Raw genomic sequence first — 26,484 nt, 5'->3', positions numbered from 1 at the left:
GATTTGAAAAAGAGGCCCGCATGAGGGTTAAGCTCCCTAATAAAGACATATTGTACAACAGAAAATGAGTAAGATACATGAGAAATATATTTGATTTCATTTTCCACATTTTGTCTTCATTTTTAGACTGCCAAACAGTCTCTGGTCTCACTCCGCCAAGATGGTGATATTAAATTTCTGCTTTAGAAATGATGTTACACTATTTCAAGAAGTGGCAGAACACTCATTATAAGCTTATAAGACTCCAGCTCATCTGTAAGACCTGCAGTAAATCCAGAAAAAAATTTGAGTCTTTAAAACGAAACCAGGATCTCATTAAAAACCCACTATTCTCTCACTTTAGACTAATCTACTGAAACACACCACTAGCTACTCTGACCTGGGTTCATCAATAAGAATGGCAGAACATGCAGATTCATTCGAAAGCCATAGTAAAATTTAATTACCTTAAAACACCAGGCAAAATGCATTTTGTACGGCAGTGTGCTGCAGGGAACAGTTGCTTCACAGAAGCTAGGATTATAATAAACTCTGCAAAAGTGTCTACAGAAATGCACAATTGACTAGGCTGTTTCCCATTGGTCCTATAGAAGACAAAGCCATCTGTTTATTTGGTTCTTGATACATTTAACAAAGTCAAACTCATTTTATTGTCACTCCACTATGAGGAATGACAAACTACTGTATATTATCCCATATCGATCATCTTAGACACTTGAAAATCTGATTAAAAAAAAACAGAAAATGATACCGAAATTCGTAGATAAATTAACAATTTAAATTCATATGTAGCCCCAATTGTAAATATAATTATTAGATTATTTTATTATTAATAAGAATGTATCATATCGAAATTAACCTTGAAGGAAGTAAAATAAAGATGATGTTAATCTTTTTCTACACATATTATTTATTAATAGTATTTTATAGAACGCTGCTTTTTTACAAAAGCGTACATAAGATGCTTTACTATGGAAGCCTGTTTCCGCCCCTAAATAAAAAATTTCTTTATTTGCTTTATTCTGCATATAAAGTCATCGTCCCCCATAGAAGTCCATTATAAAGAAACTGCTTAAGGTGGTTTAACGTACCTTGAAAACGACCGGGGAAAACCAAACTTCTGTCAAATTTTACTTATAATAAACACTTGCTGCTGTCTCATTCTTTTGACAGCAGAAAGTGTTTATTATAAGTAAAATTTGACAGATGTTCGGTTTTCCCTGGTCGTTGTTGAGGTACGTTGAACCACGGTTTGTTTCGGTTTTGTCACGAAATACAAATTATAAATGTGCTTTTCTTCTTTATTTCAAGTTTATAGCACAATATAAAAAAAAAGTATAGCCTAATTTAATGAAATTAATGTCTCATTGTAATCAGAAAGATGACTGATTCACATGCTGAAGCAAATACAGCAATCTGTCATTCCACATTAAAGAGGGTGAAAAACACATTATTGTAATATACATATTGTTTGTATTTTTCTATAAAATTGACAGATTTTGAAAGCTGAGGCTTTGGAATATCTTTAAGTGCTCCCAGTCCAGGCCATTTGCATGCGCGAAAGGCTAGAAAGTACTCAATGTGAATATTATAACTTTAATGTCATAATTGCTACAAATTAATTTGTGCAAAGACTGAAGTCGAAATACGTCGAGAATGAAGTCGAAATGAATGAATTTGAAATTATAAGAATAAAGTCAAAATTACAAGAATAAAGTCAAAATTATTAGAATTAAGTAAAAATTAAAATGACCATTTTCAACTTCATTCTTGACATATTTCGACTTTATTCTTTAAATATTTCGATTTTATTCTCATAATTTCGACTTCATTCTCTGCATATTTTGAATTTATTCTCATAGTTTCGACTTTATTCTTAACTTTTTTTTTACTTTATTCTCATAATCTTAGATTTAATTCTTTTTTAACATGGCACTAAAATGCCGTTTTCAAAATATGTTGAGAATGAAGTCAAAATTACGAGAACAAATTCAAAATATGTTGACTTCATTCTTGACATTTTTCGGTTTTATTCTCATAATTTCGACTTCGTTCTTGTAATTTTGACTTCATTCTCGACATATTTAGAATTTATTCTCTACATATCTTGACTTTATTCTCGTAATTTCGACTTTATTCTCAAAATATTACGACTATATTCTCGTCAAAATATATTGAGAATGAAGTCGAAATTATGAGAAAGAGGTTGAAATTACTAGAATAAAGTCGAAATTACAAGAATAAAGTGAGATATTTTTTCTAAATATTCTTGATTTATTCAGACTTTATTCTTGACATATTTCGACTTTATTCTTTAAATATTCCGATTTTACTCTTGTAATTTCGACCTCATTGTCGACATTTTGAATTCATTCTCGACATATTTCGACTTTATTCTCGTAATTTCGACTTCATTCATAAAGTCGAAATATTTTCACTTTATTCTTGACATATTTTGACTTTACTCTCGTAATTTCAACTTCATTCTCTGCATATTTAGAATTTATTCTCAACATATTTTGACTCTATTCTCGCAATTTTGACTTTATTCTAAACATTTTTTTACTTTATTCTCCTAATCTTAGATTTTTTTTTTTTTACATGGTACATGGCTTTTTTTTAAATATGTGGAGAACAAAGTGGAAATATGCAGGGAACGAAGTCAAAATATGACGAGAATTAAGTCGAAATATGTTGAGAACGAAGTCGAAATTATGAGAATAAAGTTGAAATTACGAGAACAAAGTCAAAATATGTCGAGAATAAAGTTGAAATATGTTGACTTCATTCTTGATATATTCCGGCTTTACTCTCGTAATTTCGCCTTCGTTCTTGTAATTTTGACTTAATTCTTGACATATTTAGAATTTATTCTCGACATATTTTGACTTTATTCTCGACATATTTTGACTTTATTCTCGACATATTTAGAATTTATTCTCGACATATTTTGACTTTATTCTCGACATATTTAGAATTTATTCTCGACATATTTAGAATTTATTCTCGACATATTTTGACTTTATTCTTGTAATTTCAACTTAATTTTTAACATATTTCGACTTTATTCTTTAAATATTTCAACTTTAATCTTGTAATTTTGACTTTATTCTCGACATATTTTGACTTTATTCTCGACATATTTAGAATTTATTCTCGACATATTTAGAATTTATTCTCGACATATTTAGAATTTATTCTCGACATATTTTGACTTTATTCTTGTAATTTCGACTTAATTTTTAACATATTTCGACTTTATTCTTTAAATATTTCAACTTTAATCTTGTAATTTTGACTTCATTCTCAACATATTTTGAATTTCTTCTTGACATATTTAGACATAATTCTCGTAATTTGACTTCATAAAGTCTAAATATTTCGACTTCATTCTTTACATATTTCGACTTTACTCTCGTAATTTCGACTTCATTCTCTGCATATTTTGAATTACGAGAATGAAGTTGAAATTACGAGAACAAAGTCCAAATATGTCGAGAATAAAGTTAAAATATGTCCTAAAGTTAAAATATTTAGACTTCATTCTTGACATATTTTGACTTTATTCTCAAAATATTATGACTTCATTCTCGTAATCTTAGTTTTTATTTTTTTACATGGCACTAAAATGCCGTCGTTGGAAAGGGCGCAATACTTTGACAAACTACAGTTAATATGTGGTAAAGATATGTACGAGCAGTACTAATTACGATATTAGCCTAATATTTCACCTACCGGACCAGAGATGATAAGAACAAAACACAAACGTCCTCAATATTCTTGCCCTGGAAATCCTGGTTCAGTTTGACCAACTACAAACGCCTTTAGTTCCTCAGACAGTTTTTTGCACTCTTTTCTTTGATTTTTTTTTTTATAACTTTTGGCAGTCTGTAGTACTCCAAATGTGTTTCCCCGTCTTAACCGATAAGTACAACCCAAAACATGACAATAATTGACCATTTTCTGCAGCAATAATCAGCAAAATATGAATTTAGTTCAGTTCAGTGGCATCAGTGGCAATGTTTACATTTTGTGTTGCCAATATTGCCATGTCATTTGGCCATTTCTACTGCTTTTAGATCATTTACTCAAATCTTTAACACTGAAGCTAGCTAGTCATGATGTCAGTTCACAGTCCAGCTCAGTGGGCACAGTGTATTAAAGGCATATGTGCATGCATGCGTAGTGTGTGCACAGTTTGTACTGTCACTGCACTGGCAGGAATGAATTTTAAGTGGAGACCGTTTCAAAGACAAAGAGAGAGAAAGATGGGAAGGATGAGCAGAGCAAGAGCTAGATGTTGACCTTATCTAAAGAGTCATGTCCTCAGAGAATACCTGTACTGATGAGAGAGCAAAACCATGGCTGGAAAGGACAAATCTCTCTCTCTCTCTGTTTGGATGTGGAGGAGGTGATAAGACGGTCCTTTTGATGCCTGTGTGTGATTGTGTTTATGCGCGTGCCATCAGAGGTCGTGAAGCAGCGCTTTAATCTCGCTCTGATGAACTGCTGCTATCTCTTGCATCACATTTCGGCGGGAATCCACTGATGGCGTCGTTTGTTGTCACTGCATGCCTTATTTTTGCCGCTGATTCACTGAGGGAATTTAAGCAAATCAGTCGATGGTGCAAATCGGGCCAGTAAATCTGTGCTGGACAGATTTATTTGGATGTGTTTTCCAATCATGTTGAGCTCAGTAGTGCGATTTGGTACTCAAAAATATATTTACGCCTGGAAATTCATATAAAATGTGGATTACACAGTTTAAACATGAACTAATGAACCTAATGTGATGCATATTTGCCAGCCAGTTATACCTAAATGAGGTCAGATTTCTGTAATAGTGTTAATACACTGAATGTGTTTTAAACAGCTTAATATATTTATCATCATCAAATCTATTTTACCTACACTACCAGTCAAAGGTTTTTAGTTCACCAAGCCTGCATTTATTTGATCCAAAGTACAGCAAAAACAGTAAAATTCTGAAATATTTTTACTATTTAAAATAACTGTTTTCTATTTGGATAGATTTTAAAATTTAATTTATTCCTTTGATTTCAAAGCTGCATTTTTAGCATCGTTACTCCAGTCACATTATCCTTCAGAAATCATTCTAATATTCTGATTTGCTGCTCAAAAAACATTTATTATTATTATGTTGAAAACAACTGTTTTTTTTTCAAGGTTTCTTTGATGAATAGAAAGTTCAGAAGAACAGCATTTATCTGAAATAGAAATGTTTTGTTACATACATATCTTTATCATCACTTTTGATCAATTTAAAGCATCTTTGCTAAATAAAAGTATGCATTTTTATAATTTCTTTCCTAAAAAATTATACTTAACCAAACTTTTGAGTGGTATAGTGTATAACTTTTTACTTCAGATAAATGCTGATGTTTGGATCTATCTATATTCATCAAAGAACACTAAAAAATGTACTAAACTGTTTTAGATATTGATAATAATAATAAAAAAAAATGTTTCTTAAACATTAAATCAGCATATTAGAATGATTTCTGAAGGATTGTGTGACACTGAAGACTAGAGTAATGATGCTGAAAATTCAGCTTTGAAATCACAGGAATAAATTACATGTTAAAATATATTCAAATAGAAAATATTATTTTAAATAGTCAAAATATTTCAAAATTGTACTGTTTTTGCTGTACTTTGGATCAAATAAATGCTTGGTGAGCAGAAGAATCAGAAGAGAAATCTTACCATTCAAAAACATTTGACTGGAAGTGTACTTGAATTCAGCTTGTTTCACATTTTAACCATGTTCATATTTTTAATTAAATTTAATTACCAGATTTATGCTGATTCTAAGCCGATTATTTAAATAAAATCAAACAGATGCAAATAGTTAATAATAAACTGTTTGACAGCATGTATAACTGGCAAATATGCATATGCAAATGTTACAAAAATTTTTTGTTTGTTTGTTTCTTGTCATGCTATTTGCCAAATATCTACCAGCAGAAAATAAACATTTTCTAAGTTCTGTCATTAAAAAGAACCAGCTCCAATGAGTCACTTGTTTGCGAATTGGATCTGACCCAATCTTTTTATCTCATCTCATTCAATTCAGACCACGATCTGGCATTCATAACTCGGGGTAAAATATAATTTCTTTTGTAGTGATGCTGTGGATTCAGCATCAGTGCAGGAATGGCTACTCTAAAATCAATCCTGCTGAGACAGACAGAGAATAAAAGACTGAAGTGTTGTAACAGAGAGGGGAAGCTGAGTTTGATAACAGGGTAGGAGACAGAGAACAAAAGAATATGAAAGGAACAAGAGCAAGAGACACTAGGAAGCTGGAAAGAGTCGTGACCAGCAGAATAGATGAGTGTGTGTGTCTGTGTGATGTATCTTGACAGGTGTATAACCTTCGTGCTAATGTGCGACCGACTTTCTTTGCTTAAAGGTTCACCTAAAAATGAAAAATTGCTATAAATGTGCTCACCCTCAGGCCATCCCAGGTGTAGATGAGTTTGTTTCTTAATCAGATTTGGAGAAACGCAGCATTGCATCAATTGCTCGCCAATGGGTGCCATCAGAATGAGAGTCCAAACAGCTGATAAACGCATCACAATAATACACAAGTAAGCCACACAGCCTCAGACTGTTTTTGCTTGTAAACAACAGTGGTTTAATGTTAAAAATGTCTTAATGATAACTTTTTTTTTTGTCTTCTCAAGATGTTAACTGATGGACTGGAATGGTGTGGATTACTTGTGGATTATTGTGATGCTTTTATCAACTGTTTGGACTCTCATTCTGACGGCACCCATTCACTGCAGAGCAACCACTGGTGAGCAAGTGATGCAATGCTACATTTCTCCAAATCTTACGAAGAAACATGAACTTGCATATATTTATTTTTTATATTGTTATTTTTCTGTTTTAATTTGATTTAACTTTTCAGTAATTTTGTTGTCTTTTTTGGTCATTTTTTTATATATATATATATAGATTAATTTTTTTAATCTAGATTAATCTAGATTAATTTTGGAATTAATCTAGATTAATCTAGATTAAAATGGCTAATTTGAATTCTGCCGAAGGCATTCAGAATATGTGTGCTACCCAAATAATGACTAAAAGTAAGTCTTTGAGAAACAGGTTTCTCAAGCCAGGTGGCGCATTAGACCAGGGGCTCATCTCCTGTTTCCAAAATGCATCATAAACTGCTTGACAATTGCATTAACAACACAATTAACTATACAAACTTGTGTAACCAACTATTCCTACACTGCATGTACTTCTGAATAAAAGGCTGCGCGATGTGCGAGTTTCAGTTAAATACACAGACGCGCACGGGCATTGGATATATGCGTGCATAGTCTTCGGTTAAACTTCGTTGCTTTTAGAAGCGTCAATTCAGTTGTTGCATATAGTTTAATGTCTTTATTTAGGGTTTATCAAAGAAAATTAAATTGAGCACGTGCCCCAGTAAAAAGGATCTTGCGAAGCCCCTGCCCTAAAACAAATCCGGCATCTTCATAGTTGCATCCATTTTAGCAGCACGTCTCGTTTGATGTGGTACTTTCACAGTAGGCAATGGCATACACACAGGTTGAAGACTCTTTCTCGCCCCCTACAGTGCAATTCGGCTAGTTATACATCCGTGCTAAAATCATAAAGTCATCATAGCTTGCATAGTTTAGAGCCAGCTCCCAACCCAACTTTGAGAATAGATTAACGGCGATATTTTTTTTATCGCCCGATAAGAGTCTCACGTTAACGCAGCACGTTAACGCCGATAACGGCCCACCTCTAATATATATATATAAGGGGTGTAACGGTTCACAAAAATCACGGTTCGGTTCGATACGACACAGTGGTGTCACGGTTCGGTATGTTTTCGATACAGCAAAAAAAAAAAAAAAAAAAAAAAGCCAGTTAATTTCTTTGATTTTTTTTTTTCACTTTTTTATTTAAGTTTAAGTCCTGTTCGAATCTGATGGAAGTGCCTGCCTGAATGTCGCGGGGATAGTTTGTAGTGTGTATTTATCCATGCAGGGATGGACTGGGATTAAAATTCGGCCCTGGACAAATCCAGCCCATCTGGCCCATGAGTTCCCCTGTGAAAGTTTAGTTGGGTTATAGGGCCATAAATTGGAGTAAATAAATTTATGAATAAAATGGGACGGAAACGAATAATGATAGAAATTGCTGAATTCAAATTTTAAAAACTTAATAATGCATTTTTGTCACATAGAAATGCACACAGTAAAGCACTAATTTTAAGCTAGAATGCAGGAAATGTATTGCTAATAAATTCTGTAAAAATAAATCTTTCTGTAATAATAATCATTTTCTCGTTCCAAAACTGTTTGACTTTCTTCTGTGAAACACAAAAGATATTTTGTAGAATGTAACCAAACATATCTGGTTACCCTTGATTTCTAATGTATATACATGTACATTCTTTTATGTTCCACAGAATAAAGTGATATTGAGTAGATTATGACAATTTTCATTTTTGGCTTCTCAAGATGTTAACTGGTGAACTGGAGTGGTGTGGTTTACTTGTGAATTATTGCGATGCTTTTATCAGCTGTTTAAACTCACATTCTGACGGCACCCATTCACTGCAGAGGGTCCATTAGTGAGAAAGTGATGCAATGCTCCAAGATTTCTCCAAAACTGATGAAGAAACATGAACTCATATTTGACTATTTCTAGTTTGCATGTTTATACCAACTAAAAATTGTACTAGAAAAGCTATTAAATATTATACTAAACACACAGGCACAAGTCATCAGGCACAGCACGACACACAATCAGACGTGCGCAGTCATAATACAGGGAGTCTATTATAAATGTGCACATCACAGGATTAAGACCAATAATCCTTTAAGAGGAAATTATCTCTGCGTGTGCCGCATGAATCACACGCCGTGTCCTAAAGCTCTGCTGCTGCAGTACAGAAACAACGCGCGCTCTGACATCAGCCAACAGCACATGATGTTCAGAAGAAATACGCTTGTATGTGTGATGCATTATAAAGAGATTTACATGATGTACATCGCTGTGCATTATGTCCTTTGCAATTTAATGCAGTATAACGAAGTAGCATAATATATATTATAGAACACTTAAGTATTCATGTTCACATAACGCATTGAATGCACTTTAAATAGTTTTTATACATTATTTAAGTGTATAACCATGAATAGGCAAATGTTATTTTTTAACAAAAACTGATTAAAAAAATGTATATTATTAAAATATTTGTTGCTCATATTATTTGCGCCATTTTTATATAAATATTTATATATTTTATAATTATATAGTTTATAATAATTATAATAATATGATAATAAAATACATTATTAATAATAATAATAATAATAGTTTTCTTTTTTTTTTTCAGTTCAAGTTGTAGTAATTTTGTGTTTGTCATTTTTAATTGATTTAGATTTTTTTAAATTAATGTCAGTTTAGTTTTTAGTTATTTCTATCAAGTAAAATGAAATAAAAATGATAAATGTTGCCTTGATAACTACCTTAAATACAATTTTGAATTGTTTGAATATATAATTTTTATAGTAATTTCAATATATTTTTTTTATATTTTAGCATCATTGTTATTAATCTAAATTATAGTTCTTTTTTCTCTTTGCATTTATTTTATTGAATTTTTTTTGTAATTTTTTTTTTTTTTTTGTAATTTTTAGTTGTTTTAGATTTTGTAGAGATGTTTTAATTTCAGTTTACTTAGTTATTTTCATACATCAAGTAAACGTAAAAAGTAAAATTAAATGATAAATGTCGCCTTGGTAACTACTTAAAATAAAATATTTCAATTTTTAAATATATCTAGTTTTTTGCCAGTGTTATTTTAGTTTCAATGGATATACAATCATAATTTCTATTAATATTGTTTTTTTATATATTTTTATTTTTCTGTTTTCATTTTAATTTTATTTAACTTCTTTGTAATTTTGTTGTGTTTGTGTCATTTTTAGTTTTATGTATTTTCATACATAAAGTAAAATTAAATGAAAATAATAAAGGTTGCCTTGGTAACTACCTGAAATGTTACATTTTTAATATTAATATATAATATAAATATAAAATATTAAAATATTTTTAGTAGTGTTATATTAGTATCATTGATATATAAACATAATTTCTATTAATATTTATTTTATATTTATTTTGTTTTTCTGTTTTCATTTTAATTTTATTTAACTTTTTTAGTTATTTTGTTGCATGTATTTTGTCTTTTATTAATGGATTTTTAAAATATGCATATAAAATGTTTACTTTTTTATATTAGTTGTTTTAGCATATCAAATTGATTAAATAAGAGAAAATCAGTTTTCAGTGTTTTAGTGATATGTGACTTGAAATGAAAATGACTTGAAAAATGTGACTTGAAAAATGCAATCAAAGAAAGCATTTTTTTTTTATTTGTCGCCATTATATTGGCTCCCTTTAAATTCAAAATTTCATTTAAAATACATAATGGTTGACGCTATTTATAATGCATAAAGATTTCTCTATAATGCATTACATGCAGGCTTCACATAAAGTGTGACCTGTTTCTGAAAGGATTTTTTTTTTTTAAACCATGGCAAATTTTTTTTTTCATTTGTTCAAGAATAGGTGTGCAATTCTCTCTCTGTCTGGCTGACTGACAGCCTAATTCAACCTGCAGCCAGAGATATTGATGGAATGTCCTGATGTCAGTGAGGAGAATATGAGCGAGAGATACAGACAGACACAGAGAGAGCGAGGGGCAGAAACCGAAGCCAAATTGAAGGACAAATAGTCCTGCCTCTTTGCATGTTCACTCGCCCCGTGTGAGAACTTGATAAAGGAGAATCAATTTGCTGCAGCTGCTGTTTACACAAAGACACATTCCCCTGATTGTTTAGTGGACATCTGCGCAAAATTACTCTTACAAACGCGTGTATGCGCTTCAATGAGATTTAGACAACTTGAAACAGCATTTGCAAAGCTTTAGGCTTCTGTAATCTGATGTATTTCTCAGTGAAACAGAAACTTCAGTGAGAAGTCATTTTGATTTTATTCACTGGGATTTGATCGATCATAAATTGATATAGCTGGTTAATATATTTTTCCCCTGCCAACACAGTCTTGATGATGATCAACTGAGCATGAAAGTCATTTTAGAGTCTGAGTCAGTTATTGCATTGATTAAGGATTATGTAGCCTACACAGTTTTCTTTTTCAGAATATTATGGACTGATTGATTGTGTACAGTTATTTGTTTTTATAACTGTACTGCCATAATGGTTTGATGTTTTCTACTGTTTAATAAAACAAAATCAGAAGAAGATTTGCGAACCTTGCTCTGAAATCCTGATCTGAATCAAATGATTTGCGAACCATCATTTCACATTAGGACTCGGAGCGCAGATTGCAAGACGCAAATCATTCAATTTGTGAAATTATTCACAAACCCACTCGGAAGTGCTGATCTAAATCAAATGATTTGTTATTCGCGCTCCGAACAGCTGATCTGAATAATGATTCGGGAACCATCATTTCAGATCAGGACTCACTAACTATTTGCTAATCATTTACAAATCCACTTCAAAGTTCACATCTGAATCAAATGATTCACGAACCCACTTTGAAGTTCTGATCTAAATCAAATGATTCACAGTCCATGCTCTGAATAATCATTTGGGAACCATCATTTCAGATCAGGACTCAGAGCGCAAATCGTGAATTATTCAATTTGTAAAATGATTCACGAACCCACTTCAAAGTTCTGAACGAAGTCAAATGATTCACGAACCCGCTCTGAAGTTCTGATCTAAATCAAATGATTCTTGATTTACACTCCGTGCTCCGAACATCTGATCTAAATAATGATTCGGGAACCATCATTTTAGATCAGGACTCACTAATAATTATCTAAATAATTTCCAAACCCACTTCAAAGTTCACATCTAAATCAAATGATTCATGAACCTGCTCTGAAGTTCTGATCTAAATCAAAAGATTCAAGATCCATGCTCCGAAATCCCAATCTGAATAATGATTTGTGAACCATCATTTCAGATCAGGACTCTAAATAATGATTCGGGAATCGTGAATTATTCAATTTGTAAAATGATTCACGAACCCACTTCAAAGTTCTGATCTTAATCAAATGATTTGTGATTCACACTCCGAGCAGCTGATCTGAATACTGATTTGCGAACCATCATTTCAGATCAGATCTCGGGGCACGGAACGTGAATCATTCAATTAGTGAAATTATTCACAAACCCCTCTCTGAGGTTCCGATCTAAATCAAATGATCCACCATCCATGCTCTAAACAGCAGATCTGAATAATCATTTGGTATCCATCATTTTAGATCAGGACTCAGGATCAGATCAGAGTGTGGATTGTGAATCATTTAATTCGTGAAATATTCACAAACCCACTCCAAAGTTCTGAACTAAGTCAAGTGATTCGCGAACCCGCTCTTAAGTTCTGATCTAAATCAAATGATTTGTGATTTACACTCCGTGCTCCGATCAGCTGATCTAAATAATGATTCGGGAACCATCATTTCAGATCAGGACTCACTAATAATTTGCGAAATAATTTACAAACCTAATTCAAAGTTTACATCTAAATCAAATGATTCGTGATTTACACTCCGTGCTCCGAACAGCTGTTCTGAATAACGATTCGCGAACTATCATTTCAGATCAGGACTCACTAATAATTTGCTAAATAATTTACAAACCCACTTCAAAGTTCTGATCCAAATCAAAAGATTCAAGATCCGTGCTCCGAAATCCCAATCTGAATAATGATTTGTGAACCATCATTGCGAGAATCATTCAGTTTGTGAAATGATTCGCGAACACACTTCGAAGTTCTGATCTAAATCAAATGATTTGCAATACGCGTTTCGAAGTCCTGATCTGAATCAAATGATTCATGATCCATGCTCCTAAACAGTAGATCTGAATAATCATTCAGGAACCATCATTTCAGATCAGGAATCAGAGCACGGATTGTGAATCATTCAATTCCAGTCTAAAACAAATGATTCCTGATACGCGCTCGGAAGGTCTAATCTAAATCAAATGATTTTCCCCCCCGTGCTCCAAACTGCTGATCTGAGTAATGATTCGGGCACCATAATTTCAGATCAGGATTTGGCATGCAGGTCACGAATCATTCAACTCGTGAAATGATTCATGAACCTGCTCTGAAGTTGTGATCTGAATCAAATGATTCGCAATCCACACTCCAAAGCCCCATTCGAAATAATGATTCGAGAAGCATAATTTCAGATCAGGACTTTAAAAAAAAATTCAATTTCTGAAATTATTCACAAACCCACTCCGAAGTTCCAATCTAAGTCAAATGATTCGTGAACCTGCTCTTAAGCTCTGATCTGAATCAAACGATTTGCAATCCACACTCCAAAGTCCCAATATAAATAATGATTTGGGAACCATCATTTCAGATTAGGACTCAGAGCGCGGATCATGAATCAAGAATTTAATTCGCGAAATGATTCACGAACCCACTTCGAAGTTTCGATCTGAATCAAATGATTCGCGATACGCAAAGTTCCTGTCTAAGTCAAATGATTTGTGAACCCACTCCAAGGTCCCAATTTAAATTTAATGATTTGAAATCCCGATCTGAATCAAATGATTCACGATCCAATTGGAGTGCTTCGAAATAGTGAATCATTTTGCGACCCAATGGCTTAACTAATTGGGAATTTAGAAAATCTCTGTTTCACCCATCACTATACGTGCTTTGTAAAACGATTACAAGCGATGTTGAAATTCGAAAATGAATATCTCTTCTAATTTGATCTGGTTTTTGCTCTTGAATCCCTTGAAATGACTGATCAAAGTCACAAGTTTGAATCAATCAGAGCGGTTCCAGTGTAAATGACTCACAAATGTTCCTCTTTTTGTGTTTTCGGCCATGTTTACACTGAACTAGCGAGCTAAGCCTGTACTAGTACTGACAATTTAATGACCTTAACTGAAATGAGCTAAAAAAGTATGATGTTTTTTGAATTGCGTGAATTTTGCATGAAAAGATTTGTGCTTATTGAAAAAATTAAACACTTATTTCATAGATACACTACACTTTATTTCAATAATTCAAGCACTTTTCAAGTATCTCTTCAGGAATATTGATATTTTCAAGGGTATTCCAGGCCTTAAATTTCAAAAAGTCAAAATCAAGTACTTCAAGCAGTTTATGCACCTTGTACGAACCCCCAGTGCAAGTTATTTTGTATTTTTTTTATTATTGTAATAAATGAGGTCAACAGTAATTTCAAGTTGACTTTAACTGCAATAGTGCTACAGTATTCATTCATTTAAATAATAGAAAGTGAATGGAGAGTACATTCATTTTAAAAATAGCTCAGTCTCTGTATATGTCTTGGGTAATGTATGAGAAAGTCTAAAGTGTGTGTGTGTGTGTGTGTGTGTGTGTGTGTGTGTGTGTGTGTGTGTGTGTGTGTGTGTGTGTGTGTGTGTGTGTGTGTGTGTGTGTGTGTGTGGCTTAGTAATGTCCTTTAATGCACAGAGCTGCTGACCAGGCTAATGCTAATGCCAGTGCCACTGTTTCTGAAAATCTGAACGCTTCTGACACCATTAACCTCTCAGAAATGCCCTCAGCGGCCGGTGGGGTATCTGCGTGCGTCAAACCTGCCCGGCGTTTGGCAGAAACCATGTAATTTAGTAAGGGTAATGCTGGGTGCTTTCAGACACAGGTTTAAGTCCTTTGTCACAATACAAAGCGAACCATGATATGGCAGTGTAAATGTTTGATAAGTAAGGGTGTGAAAGCGCTGTTATAGTAGAACAACAGTAGATCGCATTCACATTCGCAGCAGCACTTGTTCTCGTCGCTCTCGTTCTGTTTGTTTTTTTGGGACAGTCTCTGGTAATTTTGTGCAGTTCAGAGGCAATATCTTTCCCCGGACCCCGAGCATCAATTTTTCATCGCGCCGCATTCTCCGGCTATCAATAATAAAATGCTACATTCTTATAAATATTCTAAAAATAAAGTGTGATTTTTCTGCCATGCAGCTGCAGGGATGAAAGTTTAATGTTTGTCTTGAAGGAAGCGGAGACGGTGAGGCTGCGGTTTCTTTACGGGCGCAGACGGCAAAGTCCAACTTTAATTTCGTGTCTGGGCTTCTGGGGAGCCTTTGGGTCAGCGCAGACAAAAGCACAGGAATTATCCGCTTTACACCAGGAAATATCTGCCGTGTGCTTTACTAGAGATCATGCCTACTGGAGAGATTTCTGACAGCTGTGGTGGAAAAAACTGATGCCAGAGTGAGAAAGTAAATTCAGAAAGTTGTCAGGGTGATCATAAACATAAAAAAGAAAAACGGTAACACTTTACAAGAAGGTTTATTAGTTAACATTAGTTAACATGAACTGAGAATGAACAATACTTTTGTTCAACAACAACATTTATTAATCTTAGTTAATGTTGATTTCAGCATTTACTAATGCATTAATAAAATCACATTGTTAACATTAGTTAATGCACTGTGAAGAATGAACAACTGTATTTTTATTAACTAACATTAACAAATATTAATAAATACTGTAACATGACACATTATTGTAAAGTGTTACCAAAACTTTTCAAAATTGATTTATTAATAATTAATATTGTTATATATAATACAATGTGCTAAATTCAAGTGTTAAATTCAAGTATGAAATTAATTGATTATTTGTAGTTTTTAAGTATTTATGGAAGCCCATTTCCACCACAGGATATGAATTGCGTGGAAGCAAGTCTACAATATTATGAAAAGTTTGAGATTGTTGGAATGTTTCATTTAATAATAATATAATAATACTAATAATAATTATTATTATTATATTGCTAAATAATAATATTAAATATGAAATATTACTGTTGTAGTTATATTTCACTGTATAATAATGAAAAATCTAAATAATAATGATAATAATAATATCAAATAATAATAATTATTATATTACTCAAAATATTAAACAAATATTAAATATTACTATTGTGGTTCTTTCACTGTAAAATAAAAAATTTAGTATTTCAGAATAACAGTAACAACAGCGATAATAATAATTATTAATAATAATATTACTAAATAAAATTATTAAATATGAAATATTACTATTGTAGTTAATTTTCACTGTAAAATAAAAAATCTAGTGTTTCATAATAATACTAATAAAAATTATTATTGTTATAAATATATTACTAAATAAAAATATTAAACAAATATGAAATATTACTATTGTATTTTTCACTGTAAAACAAAATCTAGTATTTCAGAAAATATATATTTTTATTACTAAAAAAATTAAAAATATATGAAATTACTATTGTAGTTATATTTCACTGTAAAATAAAAAAATCTAGTGTTTTAGAAAAATAAATAATAATAATAATTTTTCATATTATATTACTAAATACAAATATTAAACAAATATAAAATTACTATTGTAGTTGTTTCACTGTATAACACAATCTACTATTTCATAATAATAATAATAATAATAATTAATATTATATTACTAAATACAAATATTAAATAAACAATGTTGCTATTGTAGTTATATTTCATTGTAAAATAAAATCTAGTATTATAGAAAAATAACAATAATAATTATATTACTATAAAATATTTAATAATAAAAATATTATAAATTGACTAAAAATATTACTATTTTAATTCTATTTCACTGTAAAATACAACAAATCTAGTATTTAAGAGTAATATAGCAATAATGACAACAATTATTTTGTACAGGACCACTAAAATTACTATAGTACAATACTAATAAACCATCAAGCTCTTATTTTGACGGAAAACTGAAATCTTTAAAGGTGCCATAGAATGAATGTCTGCGTTGTAACTTTACACAGAGCACATGCATCACAGTAATGAAACTAAAATATCCGCGATTCTAAACGGCAGATTCAGATTCTGTGAAACAGCCAATCAGAGCGGAGCTCATTAATATTCATGAAGCTTCCAAATAACAGAGCATTTCATTCTAGGGGCAAATCCTAGGGTTGTAAATGGACCTGTAAAACCATTTCTGGAGATTTTCCTATGCCATATACCTTCTATGTAGATCTCAGAGAACAATTGTGACCCTGGACCACAAAACCAGTCTTAAGTCACTGGGGTATATTTGTAGCAATAGCCAAAAATACACTGTATGGGTCAAAATGTTTGATTTTTCTTTTATGCCAAAAATCATTAGGAAATTAAGTAAAGTTCATGTTCCATGAAGATTTTTTGTAAAATTCCTACTGTAAACATATTAAAATGTAATTTTTGATTAGTAATATGCATTGTTAAGAACCTAATTTGGACAACTTTAAAGGGGATTTTCTCAGTCTTTTTGATTTTCTTGCATCCTCAGATTTCTGATTTCAAATAGATGTATCTCAGCCAAATATTGTTCTATCCTAACAAACCATACATCAATAGAAAGCTTATTTATTGAGCTTTCATATGATGTATAAATCTCAGTTTTGTAAAATTTAACCTTATGACTGGTTTTGTGGTCCAGGGTCACAATTTAAAATATTCTCTCAATGCATTCTATGGCACCTTTAAAGCTTCCGTTTTTGCCAACAGCAGGTTGCAGGTATATAAGTTTGGGAAAATTGTTGACATGTTGCATGTTAAAGTGCACAATATAAGCGACCAGAACTCAGCAGATGCAATGTGTTCATGTCAAGCAGTATTTCCTGTAATCCGAGACACTGAAATCACCGGCGCAAGCTGTTCAAATGTAAGTGAAGTACAGTGTGGCGCTTCACTCTGAAATGTGCGACACATTTATTTATTTCTTTAATTACTGCTCTCACCTGGGTGTGAAGTCACAGCCCTGCTGCATGAAGGCGCCCAGAGAGAACCAGAGACTGTTGAAGATGCCGAACTCGTTGGGGGGCTGGTCGCTGGGCGGACCGTCGGAGCCTTCCTCGGGCTCCTCGGTGTGCCACTCGTACGGGCTGAAGCGGCTGACCAGGAAGAGCACCACGCTCACGCCGATGTAGGCGAACACGATGCACATCCAGATCTCGTAGGCCAGCGGGTCCAGGAAGGAGAAGACGCCCGGTTTGGACTTCTGCGGCTTCTTGATCATGATGGAGATGCCCAGACTCATGAAGGGCTTGGAGAAATCGATCACCTCCTCCCGGACCAGAGTAATAGTCAAAGGGGCCACAGCGATTTCCGCTTTCTGGGGAAAAAGGTAAACGAGGTTCAGAACAAGATGTTCCCATTCAGAAACTAAGCTACTTTTTGAGGTCAAAATTAGACAAACTAACTGATTATTAAGTCTTATGAGGTGATTTTTGATAGTGTTTATTAGATATTTAAAGAGAGAATTCAGCTAAAAATGAATATTTTGTCAATTTGTGCTCGTCTTAATGTCATTTCAAAACATAGAATTATGTATTTGGACCCCATTGACTTTCAGTGTACTGATAAAACACTGAGACATTCTTTAAAACATCTCCTTTTGTGTTTCACAGAATGAAAAAAAGTCTTTGGAAGAGTCCTCTTCTACTCACCAAAGCTGCATTGATTTGTTAAAAAATACAATAAAAACTGTAAAATTCTGAAATATTATTGTAGTTTCAAATAGATGTTTTATGTGTGATTATATTGTAAAGTATAATTTATTTCTATCATGCAAAGCTGACTTTTCAGCATCATTACTACAGTCCTAAGTGATTCTTTAGAAATTATTCTTATATGCTGATTATTTTGAAATGTTTTAATTTAACTTATTTTATAATAAAATATAAATTAAATATTTATTTTTCATTATTACATTTTATTGTTATTTTTATATTAACTTTTATATATAATTATGCGTGATTATATTGTAAAGTATAATTTATTTCTATCATGCAAAGCTGACTTTTCAGCATCATTACTCCAGTCCTAAGTGATCCTTTAGAAATCATTCTTATATGCTGATTATTTAAAAAATGTTTTAATTTAACTTATTTTATAATAAAATAAAAATTAAATATTTATATTTTGTTATTTCATTATTACATTTTATTGTTATTTTTATATTTATATTAACTTTTATGTATAAATATATTAGTAAATGCCATTTTGATTATTTTACTAGTAAAATATTTGTACATTTTTCTTTTTTATTATTAATTGTTAAATGCATGTTTTTTTTTTAAAAGTAATTGTTTTCACAATGTAGTATAGTAATTATATTTATATTATTTATTTTAATTTATTTGCAATAAATAGAAATATTTGTATTTTATATTGATGTGTATATAATCCAATCATTAAATCATTTTAAAACATTTTGATTTAATTTTGATACATTTTAATTTTATTTCATAATAAAATTGTATAACATTTTATTATTTCTATATTTAACTTTTATATATAAATATATTTAAATTGCATTTTGAAAGAATGAGTTGGTTATACATAGTATAGTAATAGTTAATATAGTATAGTAAATTATATTTATATTATTTAGTTTTATAATATATATAAATAAAATATTTATAATATATTTTTATTTTATTAACACACGCACATTATTTTGAAACATTTGATTTATTATTATTTAATTTATTTTATGATAAAATATTTATATTTTATTATTCCATTATTACAATTTATTGTTATTTGTATATGAATTTTTATACATAAACGTATAAGTGAATGCCATTTTAAAAATTTACTTTATATTATTTTACTACAATTTTTTTTAATTAAAATAATTATATTTCAATATTCCATTTATACATTTTATTATTTTTATATTATATATTAACTTTTATATATAAATATATAAGTAAATACCATTTTGAATATTTACTTTATATTATTGTTCTAGTAAAATATGTATTGTTATAACTCTTTTATTTTATTTTTCATTATTAGTTGTGTTAAATGTTTGTTTTATGTAAAACAATATTTATTTTATTAACTTAAATATTTACTATCACTTTTGATCAATTTAATGCATCCTTGCTGAATTAAAAAAGTAAATTCTATTTATAAAAATTTTAAGCAACCTTGCACTTTTAAGGACGAACTGCTTTAAAAAACTGTTAAATAAATTTTCCCTCTGAACCCAAGACTCGTTTCTATATCCGTCTGGTCTGACTCATTCATTTTTAAGGTCACCATAACCTCAAAAACCCTGTATTGCGGTGAAGACCGGGTTAAACCAACACTACAGGTTGAGAGACAGGTTGTTAAAGTAAAGTGCTTTCAATGGTGCAATTTCACAAGAGAAATACATTCATCAGTAGCTCCTCTGTGTCAAAACACATCTTTACAGGCCCTTACTTTCCACCATCTCCTTCTTCTTAGAGTTTAGACAATAAAAACATTTACAGTTTACAAAAAGCCCAGGTTTGAAGCAGTTGTGAATTGATATGGTTTTAGACAAGGAACATAAACAAGGAATAATTTATACATAATATAGTAATATAGTATAGTAGTTATTTATATTATTTATTTTTATAATTTAAATAAAATTTAATATTTATTTATTTATTTAATGCACTTTTATATATAAATATTAAATCATTTTGAAACATTTTAATTTATATTTATTTTATAATAAAATATTGATTTCTTTATTATAATCCAATCATAAAATAATTTTGAAACCATTTTAATTTATATTATTTATTTTTATTATTAATAAATTACATAAATAAGAAAAGTTTATTATATTATTATATGATTATATTTATATTATTTATTTTTATAATATAAATAAATTTCTTTGTTTTCTTTGTCCTTTTTTGTATTAAATTAACTTTTATATATAAATATATAAAATCATCAAAATCATTTTGAAACATTTGAATTTATTTATTTTTGGAATGAAATATGTATTTTATTATTCTTTTATAAATTTTATTTTGAATTGTGTTAAATTTGTTATGTAAAAAAGTAAGTTTATATAATATAGTAATAGTTCATATAATAATAATAATATTAAATATTATTATATTATATATTTAAATATATATAATAAAAATATATATACATTTATTTAAAAAATATTATATATAAAATTTATTTATTTAAAAATAAAAATTGTTTAACTTATGTATAAATATTAAAATAAATGATATTTTTTTAACAATTTTAATTGATCATAAAATGTAAATATTAAAATTCATCTGTTATTTCATTAACTTTTTTTATAACTATAAGTAAATATCATTATATTTATTTTTAAAATAAAATATTTTCTTCTTTTTTTATAATATTTTTTTATTAACTGCGTTAATTGTGTGCTTGTTTTATGTAAATAAAATAAAATAAATGTATTAACTTTTATCAAAAGACCCACCTCTTCGAGACGAATTGTTAAAATAAAGTGCTTTGAATTGCGCAATTTCACAAAAAACTTTAACTCCTCTGTTTCAAAACACATCTAGGTTATTACTTTCCACCATGTTTTATTAACTTTTATATATAAATAATTTTTTAACGACTTAGTCTTTTTATGAAATGTAAATATTAACATTTGTCTCTTATTTCATTACATTTTATCATTTTAATATTAACTTCTATGTAAATATATAAGTAAATATTTTGAAACATTTAAATTTATATTATTCATTTTAAAATGAAATATTTTATTACTCTTTATTATAATTTTTATTATTAACTGTGTTAATTGTGTGCTTGTTTTATGTAAAAAATAAATTAATTAATTAATTAATTTTATACTACAGGGCCGTTGAATGCTTGAATCTGATTGGCTGACGAACGTTCTAGAGGTGTGCATTATATTCAGGGAAACGCACGGCGAACGTAGTTCCAGGCAGCTTTAGACCGCAGTGCATGTCTATATCACTTCGCCATACGATTTCAGTTATTTCAAAGGTCCTTACAGCCCAAAACAGCAAAATAACTAAAACCCACAATAACACTGGCCAAACTAATAAATACAGTAAACATCCGGATAAAAATGACAGATTATTTCCATGTTTTTTTCCACATTATATTACGTTTTATTATGTACGGAAAGCACAAACTCTTTTTCTCTCGCCCTCTCTCACTCACCTCACAGACGCACACACATAATGTTAGTTTGCACTCGCGTTAGCATTCGCGCTAATGTTGTTAGCGCTGCTCTGACGATTAACAACTTAAAAACGACATGACAGCTCTCACACGCGAGGAAACAACGGCGTGGTCTTGAAGAAAATGAACTTAAAGTTTAACTGTTAGTAGAGACGATGCTGCCAGTCACCTTTGAGAGACACACAGACTTGAGAGAGGTAAAGTCATAAACTTAGTTTCTCTCCCTCACTCTTTCCGTCTGTCTGCTTGTCTGTCGGTCTGTCTAAACTTCATTATTAACGGCATTATTTTGCTATTAACAGCCCAAGCGTCGTAACTAGTTCTAAAATGACGTTTTGGAACTAGCAACGAAGCTGTTGAATGAGCTGCGTAAGAAATTAATCCTACTCACAATAGCGTTTTAAGGATAAAAACGGGACGAATGTCTTGAAATATATCATTTGATCGATGTCTTGAGGTGTGGTAACTGTAGTATAAGCGGAATAATTGACTTCGGGCCGTAGAATTCTACGAAAATAATGCACACCCGAGGTGTAACGGCCACTCCGCTTCGCGTCGTGACCGCATCACCACCTCGGGTGTGCATTATTTTCTAAGAATTCTACGGCCCGTCGTCAATTATTCCTTACTTAATCAAAAGGCCCAGCTCTTCGAGGTCATTTGTTTGAATCACATTACACTGGAAAAAAAAAAAGAAAAAAAAAAAAAAAGTAAATTCATTCACTTTCATCAAAAGGCCCAGCTCTACAACGTCTTTTCAGTTTTTTTTTTTTTTTTTTTTTTTTTTTTTTGCAGACAGCCAGAGAAGAAAACACAATTATTTCAATTATGTATTATTTTTCAATCCTCAGTCTTTGTATCTGAATATATTCATTTCAGACGGTGAAGAAAACACTGCTGAATGCAGTTTATCTAACATCTTTTATAAGGGAATAAATTAACTTTTCCTTCCAAAATTGGCAGTGATGTAATCAAAACACTCTGCGTTTTTGGGTCATTTTTATGTAACGTTTTAAACAAATATAGCTGGCTGACTTTGCTGGACATTTTCCCTGCTATCAGTGATCTGTCTCTGTATTTAGATCTTGCTTCAAAATTGTAGGTCTAAACATAAATATATAATTTTCATGTAGCATTTAAGGTTAAATGTACACTGCCACTCAAAAGTTTAGGATTTGTAATGTTTTTTTAAAGAAGTCTCTTATGCTCATGAAGGCTGCATTTATTTGATCAAAAATACAGAAAAAAAACAGTAATATTGCAAAATGTTATTAGAATATAAAATACTGGTTTTTATTTTAATATACTTTAAAATATCATTTATTTCTGTGATGCAAAATTGATTTTTCATCAGCTGTTACTCCAGTCTTAAGTGTCACATGATCCTTCAGAAATCATTCTAATATGCTGATTTATTATTAGATTTATCGATGTTGGAAACAATTTTTTTTTTTGGAACCTTTTATTTTTTTCAGGTTTCTTTGATGAATAAGTTAAAAAGAACAGTATTTATCTTAAATATAAATCTTTTATAACAATGTAAATCTGTGCTATCACTTTTTATGAATTTAACACATCCTTGGTGAATAAAAGTATTAATTTCTTTCAAAAAAAGAAAGAATAAAAATGTACAGACCCCTTTTTGATATATATAATCCATTTTGAATATATAATCCATTTTGAATCATTTTAATTTATATTATTTATTTTATAATGAAATGTAAATGTAAAAAATGAAACATTTATTAAAAAAATGTAAAAAAGCGAATCATTTATACATAATATAGTAATATATAATATAAATAAAATGCTTATTTATTATAATTATTTTAATTTATCAACCTTTATATATAAATATATAAAATCATTTAAAAACATTTTAATTTATATTTATTTTTTATAATAAAATGTTATATTTAATTATTTATGCATTTATAAATAAATAACATAAACAATTAATATTTTTTATTATTACTTTATACATAATATAGTAATAGTATAGTATTATAGTAGTGTACAGTGTTAGAAAACCTTCCTATTTTAAATAAATGCTGTTCTTTTTAACCATTTATTGATCAAAGAATCCTGAAAAAGAAAAGTAACACAGGTTCCAGAAAAAATAAATAAATAGGAGCACAGTCAAAATTTCAGGAGCACCTTCTAATCAATAATCAAAAATTCTGATCAAAAATGTTTCATTATTAGGTGATATTTAACTCCTTAAAGTGATTTGCAGGGTAATTTATTTTTTACCTTTGTAATGGCGTTTTTGTAAAAGTATGTCATCTTATATGTCAGACTTAAAAAATATAATTTAAGCTTTTTCAAGTTTCTATTTCAAACAACAGAATAAGAACAAGTAGAAGAGTAAGTTACCAATCAAATGAAATCAGTATTAACAAAATGCATTTGTACTATAGAGGTGGCAAGAGGAAGAACACAAAAGTGGCTTGTAGGTTTATTTTCATTTGTTTAATGAGGCTCAGAGGTGGCATGAGTGCATTCAAATTCATAAAGTCATGTTAATATTAATGTTTTAAATATACAAATTTGAATATAGAAATATTAAATGATTTAAATAACTAAAAAGATACTTTAAAAATTAAACTTAAGTCATTGATTTAATTACTGAATCATTCATTCGTTTCATTCGAACAGCTGATTCCTTCAAGAATAAAGCAAGTGACTGTCTTTATGAATGGGAAACTGAATCATTGATGACTAGATTTGTTTAAAAACGCATGTTCATTTATAAATGAAACACTGCTGTGTTTAAATGAAAATGCGCAGCAGCTCAGTGACTTGTTGTAGAACATTTTTGATGACGAAATAGAGCAAGATCAGGCAATAGTGTTATAGTCAGACATTGGTAGCTCAATATTAACTTCTTGCTTGTTTAACTGTTGTATAAAATCAATTTTTTCATTACAAACTCTCTTAAAAATCATTAAAAGCAAATGTGACTGAAATGGTCACACTGTAGAGCCCTGCAACTGTTTTCAACATTGATTGACAATTAATACTGGAGTAATGATGCTAAAAATTAAGCATTTTTATCACAGGAATGAATTACATTTTAAAATGCTTTCACATAGAAAATGGTTATTTTAAATTGAAATAATTTTTTTTCTGTATTTTTAAATCAAATAAATGCAGTCTTGATGAGCATAAGAAACGTCTTTAAGGCTTTTAATATGCTAATTAGGCATTTAATGAAATGCACTAATTTGCATACATTTCTAGTACAAACATCTAAACACTGGATGAAGTCAGTTTCAAAATTCTTGTTTAATTTTTTTTCCTTAATAGAGTCAGAAGTTTTTACAGAGGGAATTTTGGGTATTTCATTTCGTCACGACATAATTCAGAAAAAACAGGAAACACTATTTTTGATACTAATTTTTGTGGAATAAAATGTATAAAAGCAAGCAAATCATATATGAACAAATCCCTCAGTAAAAACCTTCAGGATATAGACAAGAATAAAAATGTGAAGTTTGGTGTGTGTAAGTGCTACTGAAGTGGAGATTTATGGCTCAGTGTAGAAGAAAAAACGGCCTTTAAAATATGCATTGTAGTAGAAATCTATTGACACAAATAGATAAAGTGCTAGAAAAGAAACACTTAACAGTATTTTTTGGATGTTTTCTTTCCACTTGTCTGAAAAAACACTTTATGAAAAACCATAAAGCCCAAAATCTCAAACTTGTAAAAAAATAGGTGCATGAAAAAACAGCTTTTTAAAACTTAAAAACCTTAAAAATCTCACTGATTTAGCCAGTCATTGCCACAAAATAAACCCTGACAGATGATTTATTTTGCCATGTAATGGTCATAAAACAGGAAACACTATTTTTGTTCTATTTTTTGTGGAATAAAATGTATAAAATCAAGCAAATCATATATGAACAAATCCCTCAGTCAAAACCTTCAGGATATAGACAAGAATAAAAATGTAAAGTTTGGTGTGTGTAAGAGCTACTGAAGTGGAGATTTATGGCTCATTGTAGGAGAAAAAACTCATTTTGAGAAAACGGCCTTTTAAAAATATGCATTGTAGTTGAAATCTTTTGACACAAATAGATAAAGTGCTATAAAAGAAACACTTAGCAGTGTTTTTTGGATGATTTCTTTCCACTAGTCTGAAAAAACACTTTATGAAACACCAAAAAGCCCAAAATCTCAAACTTGTCAGGTGCATGAAAAAACCCTTAAGGTGAGACACTGCAGGTGAATAGGGTAAAAAATTACTAATATTTATCACCTTACTTAGTTGATTGATTACATTTGGTAATTGCAAACATTTTTTGTCTTACAAGTTTTCTAAAATGTTAGGTGTTAAACTGCAAATAAGGCATTATTAAATTTTTTGACATAATAGA

The 26,484-nt window shown here is 30.1% G+C and overlaps 1 protein-coding gene across 1 annotated transcript in view; it reads right to left on the bottom strand.

Moving 5' to 3' along the window:
• Positions 1-26,484, bottom strand: part of gria4a (glutamate receptor, ionotropic, AMPA 4a) — a 103,153-nt gene that overhangs the window by 22,196 nt on the left and 54,473 nt on the right. The window contains exon 9 of the mRNA XM_073818285.1: positions 17,866-18,239. Within this exon, the coding sequence (XP_073674386.1) occupies positions 17,866-18,239 (374 nt within the window). The remainder of the gene's footprint in view (positions 1-17,865; positions 18,240-26,484) is intronic.

This window comes from Garra rufa, chromosome 14 (genome assembly GCF_049309525.1).
Source record: "Garra rufa chromosome 14, GarRuf1.0, whole genome shotgun sequence".
NCBI lineage: Eukaryota > Metazoa > Chordata > Actinopteri > Cypriniformes > Cyprinidae > Garra > Garra rufa.
The sequence above is the reverse complement of the archived record's forward strand: the minus strand, read 5'-3'. Positions and strand labels throughout refer to the sequence as shown.